General features: G+C 42.7%; 1 protein-coding gene across 1 annotated transcript in view; it reads right to left on the minus strand.

Moving 5' to 3' along the window:
* Positions 1 to 1,088: 1,088 nt before the first annotated feature.
* fam91a1 (family with sequence similarity 91 member A1) overlaps positions 1,089 to 12,421 on the minus strand; it is a 74,255-nt gene continuing 62,922 nt past the window's right edge. The window contains exons 23-24 of the mRNA XM_085993659.1: positions 11,624 to 11,693; positions 1,089 to 3,603 (exon numbers count right to left, since the gene is read on the minus strand). Of these exons, the coding sequence (XP_085849785.1) occupies positions 3,427 to 3,603; positions 11,624 to 11,693 (247 nt within the window). The 3' untranslated portion in view covers positions 1,089 to 3,426. The remainder of the gene's footprint in view (positions 3,604 to 11,623; positions 11,694 to 12,421) is intronic.

Below are 12,421 nucleotides of genomic sequence, written 5' to 3' on the forward strand. Positions count from 1 at the left end.
GCGTAAAAGTTTTTCCTCACATCCCCCCTGTATCTCTGCCCAAAACCTTAAATCTGTGTCCCCTAGTCCTTGTACCATCAACTAGTCTAAAAATTAGAGCCAGATCTTTCAGGAGTGAAGTTAGGAAACACTTCTACATGCAAATGGTGGTAGAAGTTTAGAACACACTTCCGCAAACAGCAGTTGATGCTAGATATATTGTAAATTTTAAATCTGAGTGATAGATTTTTGTTAACCAAAAGTATTAAGGGATATGGGCAAAGATAGGTATATGGAGTTAGGTCACAGATCAGCCATGATCTCATTGAATGGTGGAACAGGCTCGAGGGGCTAAATGGCCTACTCCTGTTCTTATGAATAGACTTTCAGATACTTGGGGCCAGAATTCTGCGACTGTTCCACAGGACCCCTGCTGTAGCTTTGCAAGGAGCCCACTGGAATGCCCACAAACTCCATTGGGTCCCAGGCTCATGGTTGGAGTCCCCGACGCCTCTTACAAGGCTATTCATACAAGGGGACATGGAGCCAGGGCGAGGACACTCCAAGGTCAGGAGTTCCTAATGCGTTGGCTCTCAGTCGTAACCTGGCGTAGCATCGGTTAAAATATGCCCAGTCTCAGCAGGTGCACTTTCCATCAACCAGGAGGAAAAAGGGGACCTAGCTGGGGGTTGCTATGGGAGAATGAAACCGAGAGAAAAATCTCAATATATGTAGGGAACCAATGCAGCATTTTAAATGTACTATATACTGCAGCTTTTTAAAAACTTTTTCCCCCTCTATTTGTATCAGCAAAGATTATGGATAATTAAAGTTAATCAGTGCTTTGAATATGCAAATTTTGTATTGTTTTAACACCTTTGTATCAACATACTGTATATAATTAATAGATTAAAAGTGGCCAGTGATGGAAGTGTAAGTGGAATACTATAAAGGGAGCAACAACTGTACTATAAAGATAGCAACAAGACTATACTTTCAAAACAGTAACCAGCCACAGCAATCATTTTTAACCTCACAATGCTACATCAGTGCAGTTCTGTGGACCACTAATTGGCACATTAGACATGAAAATAAAGATGGAAAAAAACTTGAAAATCTGGTTAACATTTATTGGCTATATTCTTACAAGATAATATGCAGAATAAATGTCCAAAGATATTTTTTCATTAACATGAATCAACTGTCTCACCATTCAAAATGTTGCCATATTCAAGAGGTCAATCTCCGACTGAAATACTTGCAAATGTGTAGCTCATGGCAATAACAATTTAACTTTCTCTTTTGCAAAACCAGATAGAAATAAGTAGGAATACGCAGTGCAAGAAAAAGACAAGTGACCATTGCCTAACATTATAGTCAATTAGAGGCATCAATGAACATATACACTTGATGCCTATATTAATATATATATATTTATTATGGTTGCTATTCTTACACTTCATAGCTCTTATTGCAAAGGTAACAACTCGCGCATCCACTGCACCTTTAGGTTGAAGGGCACCACAGAATGAAAATGAGACAAGGAATACTTTTGAAATTTCAGTAACGAGTAGCATTTCAATAGCATATGAATCGGAAAAGACAAGTAGACAGAGTACATGGTGGTTTAACAGATTCACTGCCAATAAGACACCATTCAGCATCATCTGCACAGCATCTCTGGTCCCAGAAACAGAGCGCAAAGGCGTTGCTACGGCATCTGTCCAGAGTGTGGATGCAGTTCATTGTAACTGAGATAATAAGGGCAACGTGGAGTGAATGAGCCAATGACACTTGGATAATGAATGTTCCCAATTACATGGATTAGATACTGTAATACTTTGTAAAAAATGAAATTGACTTCAGGTAGCAGCACAAACTGCACATCAAAAAGCAGCTTTACAATGGATTTAAAAAGAAAAAAAATCTGTCGTATGCAAGTGATGTTTTGTAGGACACAAGAAAACCTTTATTGGTCATTTCGCTTCCCCTAGACCATTTCCCAATTTTAAAAATAGCAAATCTCAAAATAGAAACCATTAAATTCTAACTTCTGTCAAATCAACTTCAGCAGTGGGATACCTAAAAAAAAGTACAAAATAATCAATTCAACTGTTATTGAAGCCAAAGAGTTACAACAAATTGATAGTAAAAGTTATTTACTGTTATGTAAAAATAGACCCTTGTGCTAGACAGAATTTCTACCATTAAAAAAGGTACATTTAACTTAATTGAGACCTTTTCGCCAAATAGTTTTACATATGCCTGAATACCGTGAAAATGTGAAACTGATATGATGCACAAACATATTTGATATCCTAGTACAGTATTTGATCTTTCAGAAATCTCAAGATCATAGCAGACATATCAGCTAATGAAGCTAGATGGTGTGGCTGTTGACCAACTCACATACCAGATTAAGTCAATAGTTTGTTCTTAACTAAACCAGCACAAAACCCCCAAAAAACCAATTGTTTTCCCCCTCCTTTCAACTGTATTTTTATGCTAACATGTGACAGACAATATTTGTTGCACATTATTATACACTTGTCAATGCTGCAATGTTCTGATACTCAGTACCATGAAGATCTCACTCTCAAAATTGTGCTCTTTAAACTGGTGCCTGACGTGTACTTCAATGCTATCTTCAGTCACGAGCACAATTTGTTCAGTGGACTCATTTCCAATTTGTTCAGTGGACTCATTTCCAATTGGATTTGGGATTTGAGGTATGCTAATGTACATTCTCCCACCCACACCCCAAACAGCTGTCTCTTAGCAGCTCAATGGGTGAACAGCTCAAACTCTTCCATTTCACCCAACATAGTTAAGAGGGTTGGGTCCGAGTACTGGCCAACACTTGTGCCTGACTGAACGGTCGTCGGTTTGTAACTGGGCTACGAAATGTTGATCCAACCATCCTTTGGGCAAGAGAAAAGAAGAAAATTGACACTCCATTTGACTCGACCAGTGGCAGCAAGAGTACGGTCACCATTCCACAGGGTTGCAGTGGATACCAAAGCTAATTTTCTCTGTACTGATACTGGTATAGGGTCCGAGAGGCTGCGATGACCCTTTCCTTTAAAAAAAAAGCTGACTACTTTTTTTTCCAACATATGAAAGTTTCAAGGGGAAATTGCCAAGTAATGCTTCACACCAGAACAAGCAACCAGTCTGTTTACAGTTATCCAAGATCATTTTTTTTTCAGCATTTTACACAAGAAATTTAAATCACACAAGAGTCCATAGGTTTTTTTTCTTATTAAAACATTATTAAGGTGCTAAATAGCCACGTCAATTTGGATCAGCATGTAAAACGTGGCTGTCCTTTAGGAAATGGGGGCAAGGGAGAAGGGGGAGGCGGAAGAGAGGAAAAAAAGAGACACACATCGCTATTTTCTGACACTTGCTTATTGAGATGGAGTTTTTTTAACAACACAAATGTATTTAATTAGCTTGGTCCTTGTGCAATCCTGCAATATGTACAGATGAGGGAGACCGTCCAACCCATTCAGACAAAACACCATCTTTGAAGATCAGATTCTTGGCTGGAAGTGGAACTCCTACTTCAACGGACGATGATTGAGTAAATAAAGATGTAACACTATCTGAGTCGCCAGTTTCCTGAACACAAAAAAAAGTTATGAAAAGCGAGCTTCGCAAAAACACCGTTCCAGAAACACATCCATTATACTCAATATTTCCTTATCGATCTCGTCTGTTGCTTTCTTAAAATTCACACTTATTTCAAGCAGTTGGTTCCCTTCTGATTGTTGCAAGCATTTACTGTAATACTTGACGGGCAACTCTTAGGAAGGGCAGACATTTAGGAAGGACAGACGAAAAGGAGGTGGCGCAGCGCTGTTAATAAGGGATGAGATTGGTACGGTAGAGATAAAAGATCTTGGCTCGGCAGATTGTGATGTGGAACTGGAATCAGTTTGGGTGGAGCTAAGAAACAGCAAAGGGGAGTTGTGTATAGGCCACCAAACAATAGTGGTAATGTAGGGCACAGTATCAATCAAGAAATTAGAAGTGCATGTAGCAAGGGCAATACGGTAATCATGGGGAACTTTAATCTACATATTGACTGGGCAAATCAAATTACCACTAATGGTGTGGGGGACGAATTCTTGGAATGCATGCTAGATGGTTTCCTAGATCAGTATGTGGAGGAACCAACCAGGGAACAGGCTATTCTGGATCTGGTACTGTGTAATGAGAAAGGGCTAATCAATAATCTTGTGGTAAAGGGACCTTTAGGGACAGGTGACCATAATATGATTGAATTTTACATTAAGTTTGAGAGTGATGCAGTCCAATCTGAAACTAAGGTCTTCAATCTAAACAGAGGAAACTACAAGGATATGGGGGACAAGTTGGCCTTGGTAGATTGGGAGACTACACTAAAAGGTATGAAGGTGGGCATACAATGGCTAACATTCAAGGAAATAATGCATAATTTGCAACAAACATATTCCTCTAGAGCATAAAAACCCAAAAGGAAAAGTGATCCAACCATGGATAACAAAAGAAATTAAAGCTAGTATTAAGTCAAAGGAGGAAGCTTATAAAGTTGCCAGAAAAAGCAGTCAGCCTGAGGATTGGGATCGTTTTAGAAATCAGCAAAGGGTGACCAAGAAATTGATAAAGGGAAAATGGAATATGAGCACAAACTAGTGAAAAATATAAAAACGGATTGTAAAAGCTTCTATAGGTATGTGAAAAGGAAACGACTGGCGAAGGTAAATGTAGGTCCTTTACAGTCAGAGACGGGATCATTTATAATGGGGAATGAGGAAATGGCAGAGAAATTAAATACTTTGTTTCTATTTTCACGGAGGAAGACACAAAAAACCTCCCAGAAATACGAGAAAACCAAGGGTGTGGCGAGAATGAGGAACTTAAAGAAATTATTAGTAAAAAAACAGTACTAGCAAAATTAATGGGACTAAAAGTCGATAAATCTCAAGGACCAGATGACTTACATCCTAGGGTTTTGAAAGAGGTGGCCATTGGGATAGTGGACGCATTGGTTGTCATCTTCCAAAATTCTATAGATTCTGGAACGGTTCCTGCAGATTGGAGGATAGCAAATGTAACCCTGCTATTTAAGAAAGGAGGGAGAGAGAAAACGGGGAACTACAGACCTGTTAGCCTCACATCAGTAGTTGGGAAAATGCTGGAATCTATTATAAAGGATGCAATAACTGGGCACTTAGAAACGAAGAAGATTGGGCAGAGTCAACATGAATTTATGAAAGGGAAATCCTGTTTAATAAACCTATTGGAGTTCTTGAGGATGTAACTAGTGGAGTAGATACTAGATGTGGCGTATTAGGATTTTCAGAAGGCCTTCGATAAGGTCCCACACAAGAGGTTGGTGAACAAAGTTAGGGCACATGGAATTGGGGGTAATATACTAGCATGAATTGAGAATTGGTTAACAGACAGAAAACAAAGAGTAGGGATAAACAGGTCTTTTTCAGGATGGGGTACCGCAAGGATCGGTGCTTGGGCCCTAGCTATTCACAATCTATAACAATGATTTGGATGAGGGGACTAAATGTAACATTTCCAAATTTGCTGATGACACAAAGCTAGGTGGCAGTGTCAGTTGTGAAGAGGATGTGAAGAGGCTTCAAGGGGATCACGACAGGCTCAGTGAGTGGGCGAGAACTTTGGTAGAAAGGCAGAGTATTTCCTAAATGGTGAAAGATTGGGGAATGCAGATGTTCAAAGGTACCTGGATGTCCTTGTACAGGAGTCTCTGAAAGTGAATGTGCAGGTGCAGCAAGCCATTGGGAAGGCAAATGGTATGCTGGCCTTCATTACAAGAGGGTTTGAGTACAGGAGTAAAGAAGTCTTACTCCAATTATATAGGGCCTTGGTGAGACCACACCTGGAGTATGGTGTACAATTTTAGTCTCCTTACCTAAGGAAGGATATACTTGCCATAGAGGGAGTGCAACGAAGGTTCACGAGATTGATTCCGGTGATGGCGGGACTGTTGTACGAGAAGAGAACCGAGATGAGAAGAAATTTCTTCACATAGAGGGTGGTGAATCTTTGGAATTCTCTACCCCAGAGGGCTGTGGAGGCTCAGTCATTGGGTATATTCAAAACAGAAGTCGATAGATTTCTGACTAGTAAGTAAATCAAGGGATGTGGCAATAGGGCCAGTGAATGGAGTTGAGGACGAAGATCAGCCATGATCTCATTGAATGGCAGAGCAGGCTCGAAGGGCCGAATGGCCGACTCCTGCTCCTATTTCTTATGCTCTTACTTTCTAACACAAACACACCAGCAATAGTATGTATGTGAATTAATGTGTAACCTACATTTCCATCAAGCGTATTCACGAGAAGTTTTAATTTCAGCAGTTTGCGAGAACATTTGTGTGTAGTTTACAACTTGGGAGCATTTCTTCCCACAGAACAGCAGAAATCAGGAACGTGAATGTTAAGCACCTGCAAAGTAGTTAATAGTTTAACAATGGCTGAAACTCTAATTGATCAGGGTCCTGAGGAAAGACTTTGCCCTATTTGGATGTTAGTTCCCTTTTGAAATTCTTATAGATTAGTCAGACCAAAAATGAAGAAATTTATTGCCAACCATTTGAGATAGTTGGTGTGTCTTTTTATAGTTACTTTGGGATGGGCTCTTTGCCCATGAATGGGTGGGTGAGACTGCTGTACAAGGCAGGAAATTCCAAAATGCTAGTATGGTAACCTAATGCCAGTCTCTTCATTTTCGTAAGCATAGTCACAACTCTATTCATGTTAATTCTATGAACAACCACTACAACTTGCATTTATATAGCGTCATTAACACAGTAAAACATCCCAAGGCGCTTTCACAGGAGTGTTATCTGTCAAAATTTAACACGAGTCACGTGAGGAGATATTTGGACAGGAACTTGGTCAAAGAGGTAGGTTTTAAGAAGCATCTTAAAAGGAGGCGAGGGGGAGGGAGGTAATTCCAGAGCTTAGGCCACAAGTGTCAAAAATATCCTCCATTTTTCAATATTTAAAAATACCAATACAGAAATATTCAAGTGCTATTGCATGCAATAATTATCCAAAAGCCAGATGTGAATGTACAGCAGCACGTGTGTTATTTGGTCAGGTCTACATACTATTTGCATGGCATCTTCTATAAAAACATCTTTTCTTCAAATTATTAGTCTTCATTTGTTCATGGCAAATGAAATTTAATATAGATAAGTGTGATTTTTTTTGTATTCGTTTATGGGATGTGGGAGTCGCTGGCAAGGCCAGCATTTATTGCCCATCCCTAATTGCCCTCGAGCAGGTGGTGGTGAGCCGCCACCTTGAACCGCTGCAGCCCGTGTGGTGAAGGTGCTCCCACAGTGCTGTTAGGGAGGGAGTTCCAGGATTTTGACCCAGTGACGATGAAGGATTGGCGATATACTTCTAAGTCAGGATGCTGTGTGACTTGGAGGGGAACTTGGAGGTGGTGGTGTTCCCATGCGCCTGCTGCCCTTGTCCTTCTAGGTGGAAGAAGTCACAGGTTTGGGAGGTGCTGCCGAAGAAGCCTTGGCAAGTTGCTGCAGTGCATCTTGTAGATGGCACACACTGCAGTCACGGTACGCCGGTGGTGGAGGGAGTGAATGTTTAAAGGTGGTGGATGGGGTGCCAATCAAACGGGCTGCTTTGTCCTGGATGGTGTCGAGCTTCTTGAGTGTTGTTGGAGCTGCACTCATCCAGGCAAGTGGAGAGTATTCCATCACACTCCTGACTTGTGCCTTGTAGATGGTGGAAAGGCTTTGGGGAGTCAGGAGGTGAGACACTCGCCGCAGAATACCTAGCCTCTGACCTGCTCTTGTTCTCACAGTATTTATGTGGCTGGTCCAGTTAAGTTTCTGGTTAATGGTGACCCCCCCAGGGTGTTGTTGGTGGGGGATTCGGCGATGGTAATGCCTTTGAATGTCATGGGGCGGTGGTTGGACCCTCACTTGTTGGAGATAGTCATTGCCTCGCACTTCTGTGGCGCGAATGTTACCTGCTACTTATCAGCCCAAGCCTGAACGTAGTCCAGGTCTTGTTGCATGTGGGCATGGACTGCTTCATTATCTGAGGAGTTGTGAATGGCGCTGAACACTGTGCAGTCATCAGCGAACATCCCCATTTCTGACCTTATGTTGGCAGGAAGGTCATTGATGAAGCAGCTGAAGATGGTTGGGCCTAGTACACTGCCCTGAGGAACTCCTGCAGCAATGTCCTGGGGCTGTGATAATTGACCTTCAACCACCACAACCATCCTCCTTTGTGCTAGGTATGACTCCAGCCAGTGAAGAGTTTTCCCCCTGATTCCCATTGACTTCAGTTTTACTAGGGCTCCTTGATGCCACACTCGGTCAAATTCTGCCTTGATGTCAAGGCAGTCATTCTCACCTCACCTCTGGAATTCAGCTCCTTTGTCCATGTTTGGACCAAGCTGTAATGAGATCGGGAGCCGAGTGGTCTTGGCGGAACCCAAACTGGACATCAGTGAGCAGGTTATTGGTGAGTAAGTGCCGCTTAATAGCACTGTTGATGACACTTTCCATCACTTTGCTAACGATTGAGAGTAGACGGATGGGGCGGTAATTGGCCGGATTGGATTTGTCCTGCTTTTTGTGGACAGGACATAACTGGGCAGTTTTCCACATTGTTGGATAGATGCCAGTGTTATAGCTGTACTGGAACAGCTTGGCTGGAGGTGCGGCTAGTTCTAGAGCACAAGTCTTCAGCAAGACAGCAGGGATGTTGTCGGGGCCCATAGCCTTTGCTGTATCCAGTGCGCTCAGCCGTTTCTTGATATCACGAGGAGTGAATCGAATTGGCTGAAGACTGGCTTCTGTGATGGTGGGAACCTCAGGAGTAGGCCGATATGGATCATCCACTCGGCACTTTTGGCTGAAGATGGTAGCAAACACTTCAGCCTTGTCTTTTGCACCCACGTGCTGGGCTCCACCATCATTGAGGATGGGGATATTCATGGAGTCTCCTTTTCCCGTTAGTTGTTTAATGGTCCACCACCATTCATGACTGGATGTGGCAGGACTGCAGAGCTTTGATCTGATCTGTTGATTGTGAGATCGCTTCGCACTGTCTATAGCATGCTGCTTCCGCATGCATGTAGTCCGGTGTTGTAGCTTCCCCAGGTTGGCACCTCATTTTTAGGTACTCCTGGTGCTGCTCCTGGCATGCTCTTCTACACTCCTTATTGAACCAGGGTTGGTCCCCTGGCGTAATGGTAGAGTGAGGGATATACCAGGCCATGAGGTTACAAATTGTGGTGGAATACAATTCTGCTGCTGATGGCCCACAGCGCCCCATGGATACTCAGTTTTGAGTTGCTAGATCTGTTCTGAATCTATCCCATTTAGCACGGTGGTAGTGCCACACAACACGATGGAGGGTGTCCTCAGTGTGAAGACGGGACTTCGTCTCCACAATGATTGTGCGGTGGTCATTGCTACCAATGCTGTCATGGGCAGATGCATCTGCGACAGGTAGATCGGTGAGGACGAGGTGAAGTAGGTGTTTCCTTCATGTTGGTTCGCTCACCACCTGTCGTAGACTCAGACTGGCAGCTATATCCTTCAGGGCTCGGCCAGCTTGGTCAGTTGTAGCGCTACCGAGCCACTCTTGGTGATGGACATTGAAGTCCCCCACCTACAGTATGTTCTGTGCCCTTGCTGCTCTCAGTGCTTCTTCCAAGTGGTGTTCAACATGGAGGAGTACTGATTCATCAGCTGAGGGAGGGCGGTAGGTGATAATCAGCAGGAGGTTTCCTTGCCCATGCTTGACCTGAAGCCAGGATACTTCATGGGGTCCGGAGTCAATGTTGAGGACTCCCCGAGCCACTGTGCCGCCACCCCTGGTGGGTTTGTCCTGCCGGTGACAGGGCTGGTGATGGAGGAGTCTGGGACATTGGCTGAAAGGTATGATTCTGTGAGTATGACTATGTCAGGCTGTTGCTTGACTAGTCTGTGGGACAGCTCTCCCAATTTTGGCACAAGTCCCCAGATGTTGGTGAGGAGGACTTTGCAGGGTCGACTGGGCTGGGTGTGCCATTGCCGTGTCCGTAGCCAGTGCCAAGGTCGATGCCGGGTGGTCTGTCTGGTTTCATTCTTATTATTGAGTTTCGTAGCGGTTTGTTACAACTGAATGTTTTGCTAGGCCATTTCAGAGGGCAGTTAAGAGTCAACCACATTGCTGTGGGTCTGGAGTCACATATAGGCCAGACCCGGTAGGACGTCAGACTTCCTTCCCTAAAGGACATTAGTGAACCAGATGGGTTTTTACGATAATCCGATAGTTTCATGGTTACCATTACTAATACTAGCTTTTTATTCCAGATTTATTTAATTAACTAAATTTAAATTCCCCAGCTGCCATGCTAAGGTAGTACATTTTGGTAGGAGGAATAAGGAGGCCATATACGCCGTAGAAATAAATGTCTAAATGGGGTAGAGGAACAGATGGCTTTGGGGGTACAGATACACAAATCATTAAAAGTAATGACTCAGGTTAATAAGGTCATTAAAAAAAACAAGCACTGGGGTTCATTTCTAGAGGGAAAGAATTGAAAAGCAGAGAAGTTAAGTTAAACTTGTATAGAACCGTGGTTAGAAGACACTTGAAAGTATACAGTTCTGGTCTCCATAGTATAAAAAGGATATCGAGGCACCAGAGAAGGTGCAAAAAAGATTTACTGGAATGATACCAGAACTGAGACATCATACCCATCAGGAAAGATTGAACAGGCTGGGGCTCTTTTCTCTAGAAAAGACTGAGGGGTGACCTGATCGAGGTCTTTAAGGTTATGAAAGGGTTTGATAGGGTAGACTTAGAGAAGATGTTTACAATTGCAGGCGAGACCAGAACTAGAGATCATAAATACAAGATCGACACTAATAAATCCAATAGGGAATTCAGGAGAATCTTATTAACCCAGAGAGTGGATAGAATGTGGAACTCACTACCACAAGGAGTAGTTGAGGTGAATAGCATAGATACATTTAAGGGGAAGCTAGATAAACACATGAGGGTGAAAGGAATAGAAGGATATGTTGATGGGGTTAGATGAAGAGGGGTGGGAGGAGGCTGGTGTGGAGCATAAACACCGGCATGGACTTGTTGGGCCGAATGGCCTGTTTCTGTGCTTGTAATACTTTTGTATGATTGCTTTTGTAGTCATCGAGGTGCGGGATGTTCATGCTGGATAATGGAACACCGTTTCATTTCAGGTACCCAGTGTCACACTCCCAGGCCAGGTACATCATAGTCCGATGCAGAATAAAGCTTCCTATACTCTGCCACGGCGTGTCTCAGCCCCAATGTCAAATGAGAACCAGCTGCACTATTTCCCACAGCCATTCTTTGACATTACTAGTTTAATATCAAATTACTACTAGTTCAGTACCAATTATGGGCAGTTAGGAGCTGAATTTAGACTGGGATTGTTAAAGCCAACCTAGTTGATTTTCCTCCTGGACTTGAAACCAGGTCCCAGAAGTGAAGGGGTAGTGTCTAATCCACTTCTCCTCCCTCTTATCTTATCCCAATCATATATTTTAAAAAAACTTCAATTTCAACCAAACACAACATTGAGTGCTTTGGACAATTTATACCTGGAATGACTGTACAAAGCTGAGGACTTGCAGAGATAGCTTCCTACTGGAATGCAAGAGTTTCTGAAGGCTGTGGAGAGAAGAGTACACAGTACATTAACACTTTGCAAACACATTCGCCACCCAGTTAGACAAGAAAGTCAACATGGAAGGAAATTAAATAACGCAAGTCTACTTTATAGTGCTATGCTCTGTTTACAGTGAGAAAAGGTCCAAATTGTCATGAAAAATGTAAAGGACCAGGTTTTAGCCAAGCAAATTCAGAGCGTTTGAATTCTTTTTAAAAAATAACCTTTTCGTGGGTTTTGTTCATTTTGAATGACCGAGACGGGTTTCTACCAACGCGTTAACTAACTGCTAAAACTACAAAATGTGCACTGACCCAAAACTGTCGGCCTCTCCAATCCTAGTTTTTTTTTTCTCTAACAGCTTAAGCTACTCTCACCTGGAACTGAATTTCATTTCTGGTCATAAGATTGCAAGTTCTCCTCTTCTAACTCCATACATTTTTTTCCAAGGCTAAAATGCCCAGAAGTAAGGACGAGGAAGAATGGGATCATAGCAGATCAACAGGAGGCTGGCTGGCTTGAGATTCTGGGGTCGACAGTGTAGTGTGAAAATTCTGAAACAGGGCCCTTGAACAACAACTTGTTTTTAGGTAGGTTAAACTGAGTACGCCCACGATCTCGGCATTAGGCAGTGCAGATCGGAGAGTTCAGCCTGCAGGGTTCCAGCTCTATCCTTGGTCTGTGTATCTTTCTAGCAAGGGACGACTGAATTTATCAATTTTGTTCATAC

Source organism: Somniosus microcephalus, chromosome 7, assembly GCF_052327205.1.
Source record: "Somniosus microcephalus isolate GS21.2 chromosome 7, FLI_Smic_1.0, whole genome shotgun sequence".
NCBI lineage: Eukaryota > Metazoa > Chordata > Chondrichthyes > Squaliformes > Somniosidae > Somniosus > Somniosus microcephalus.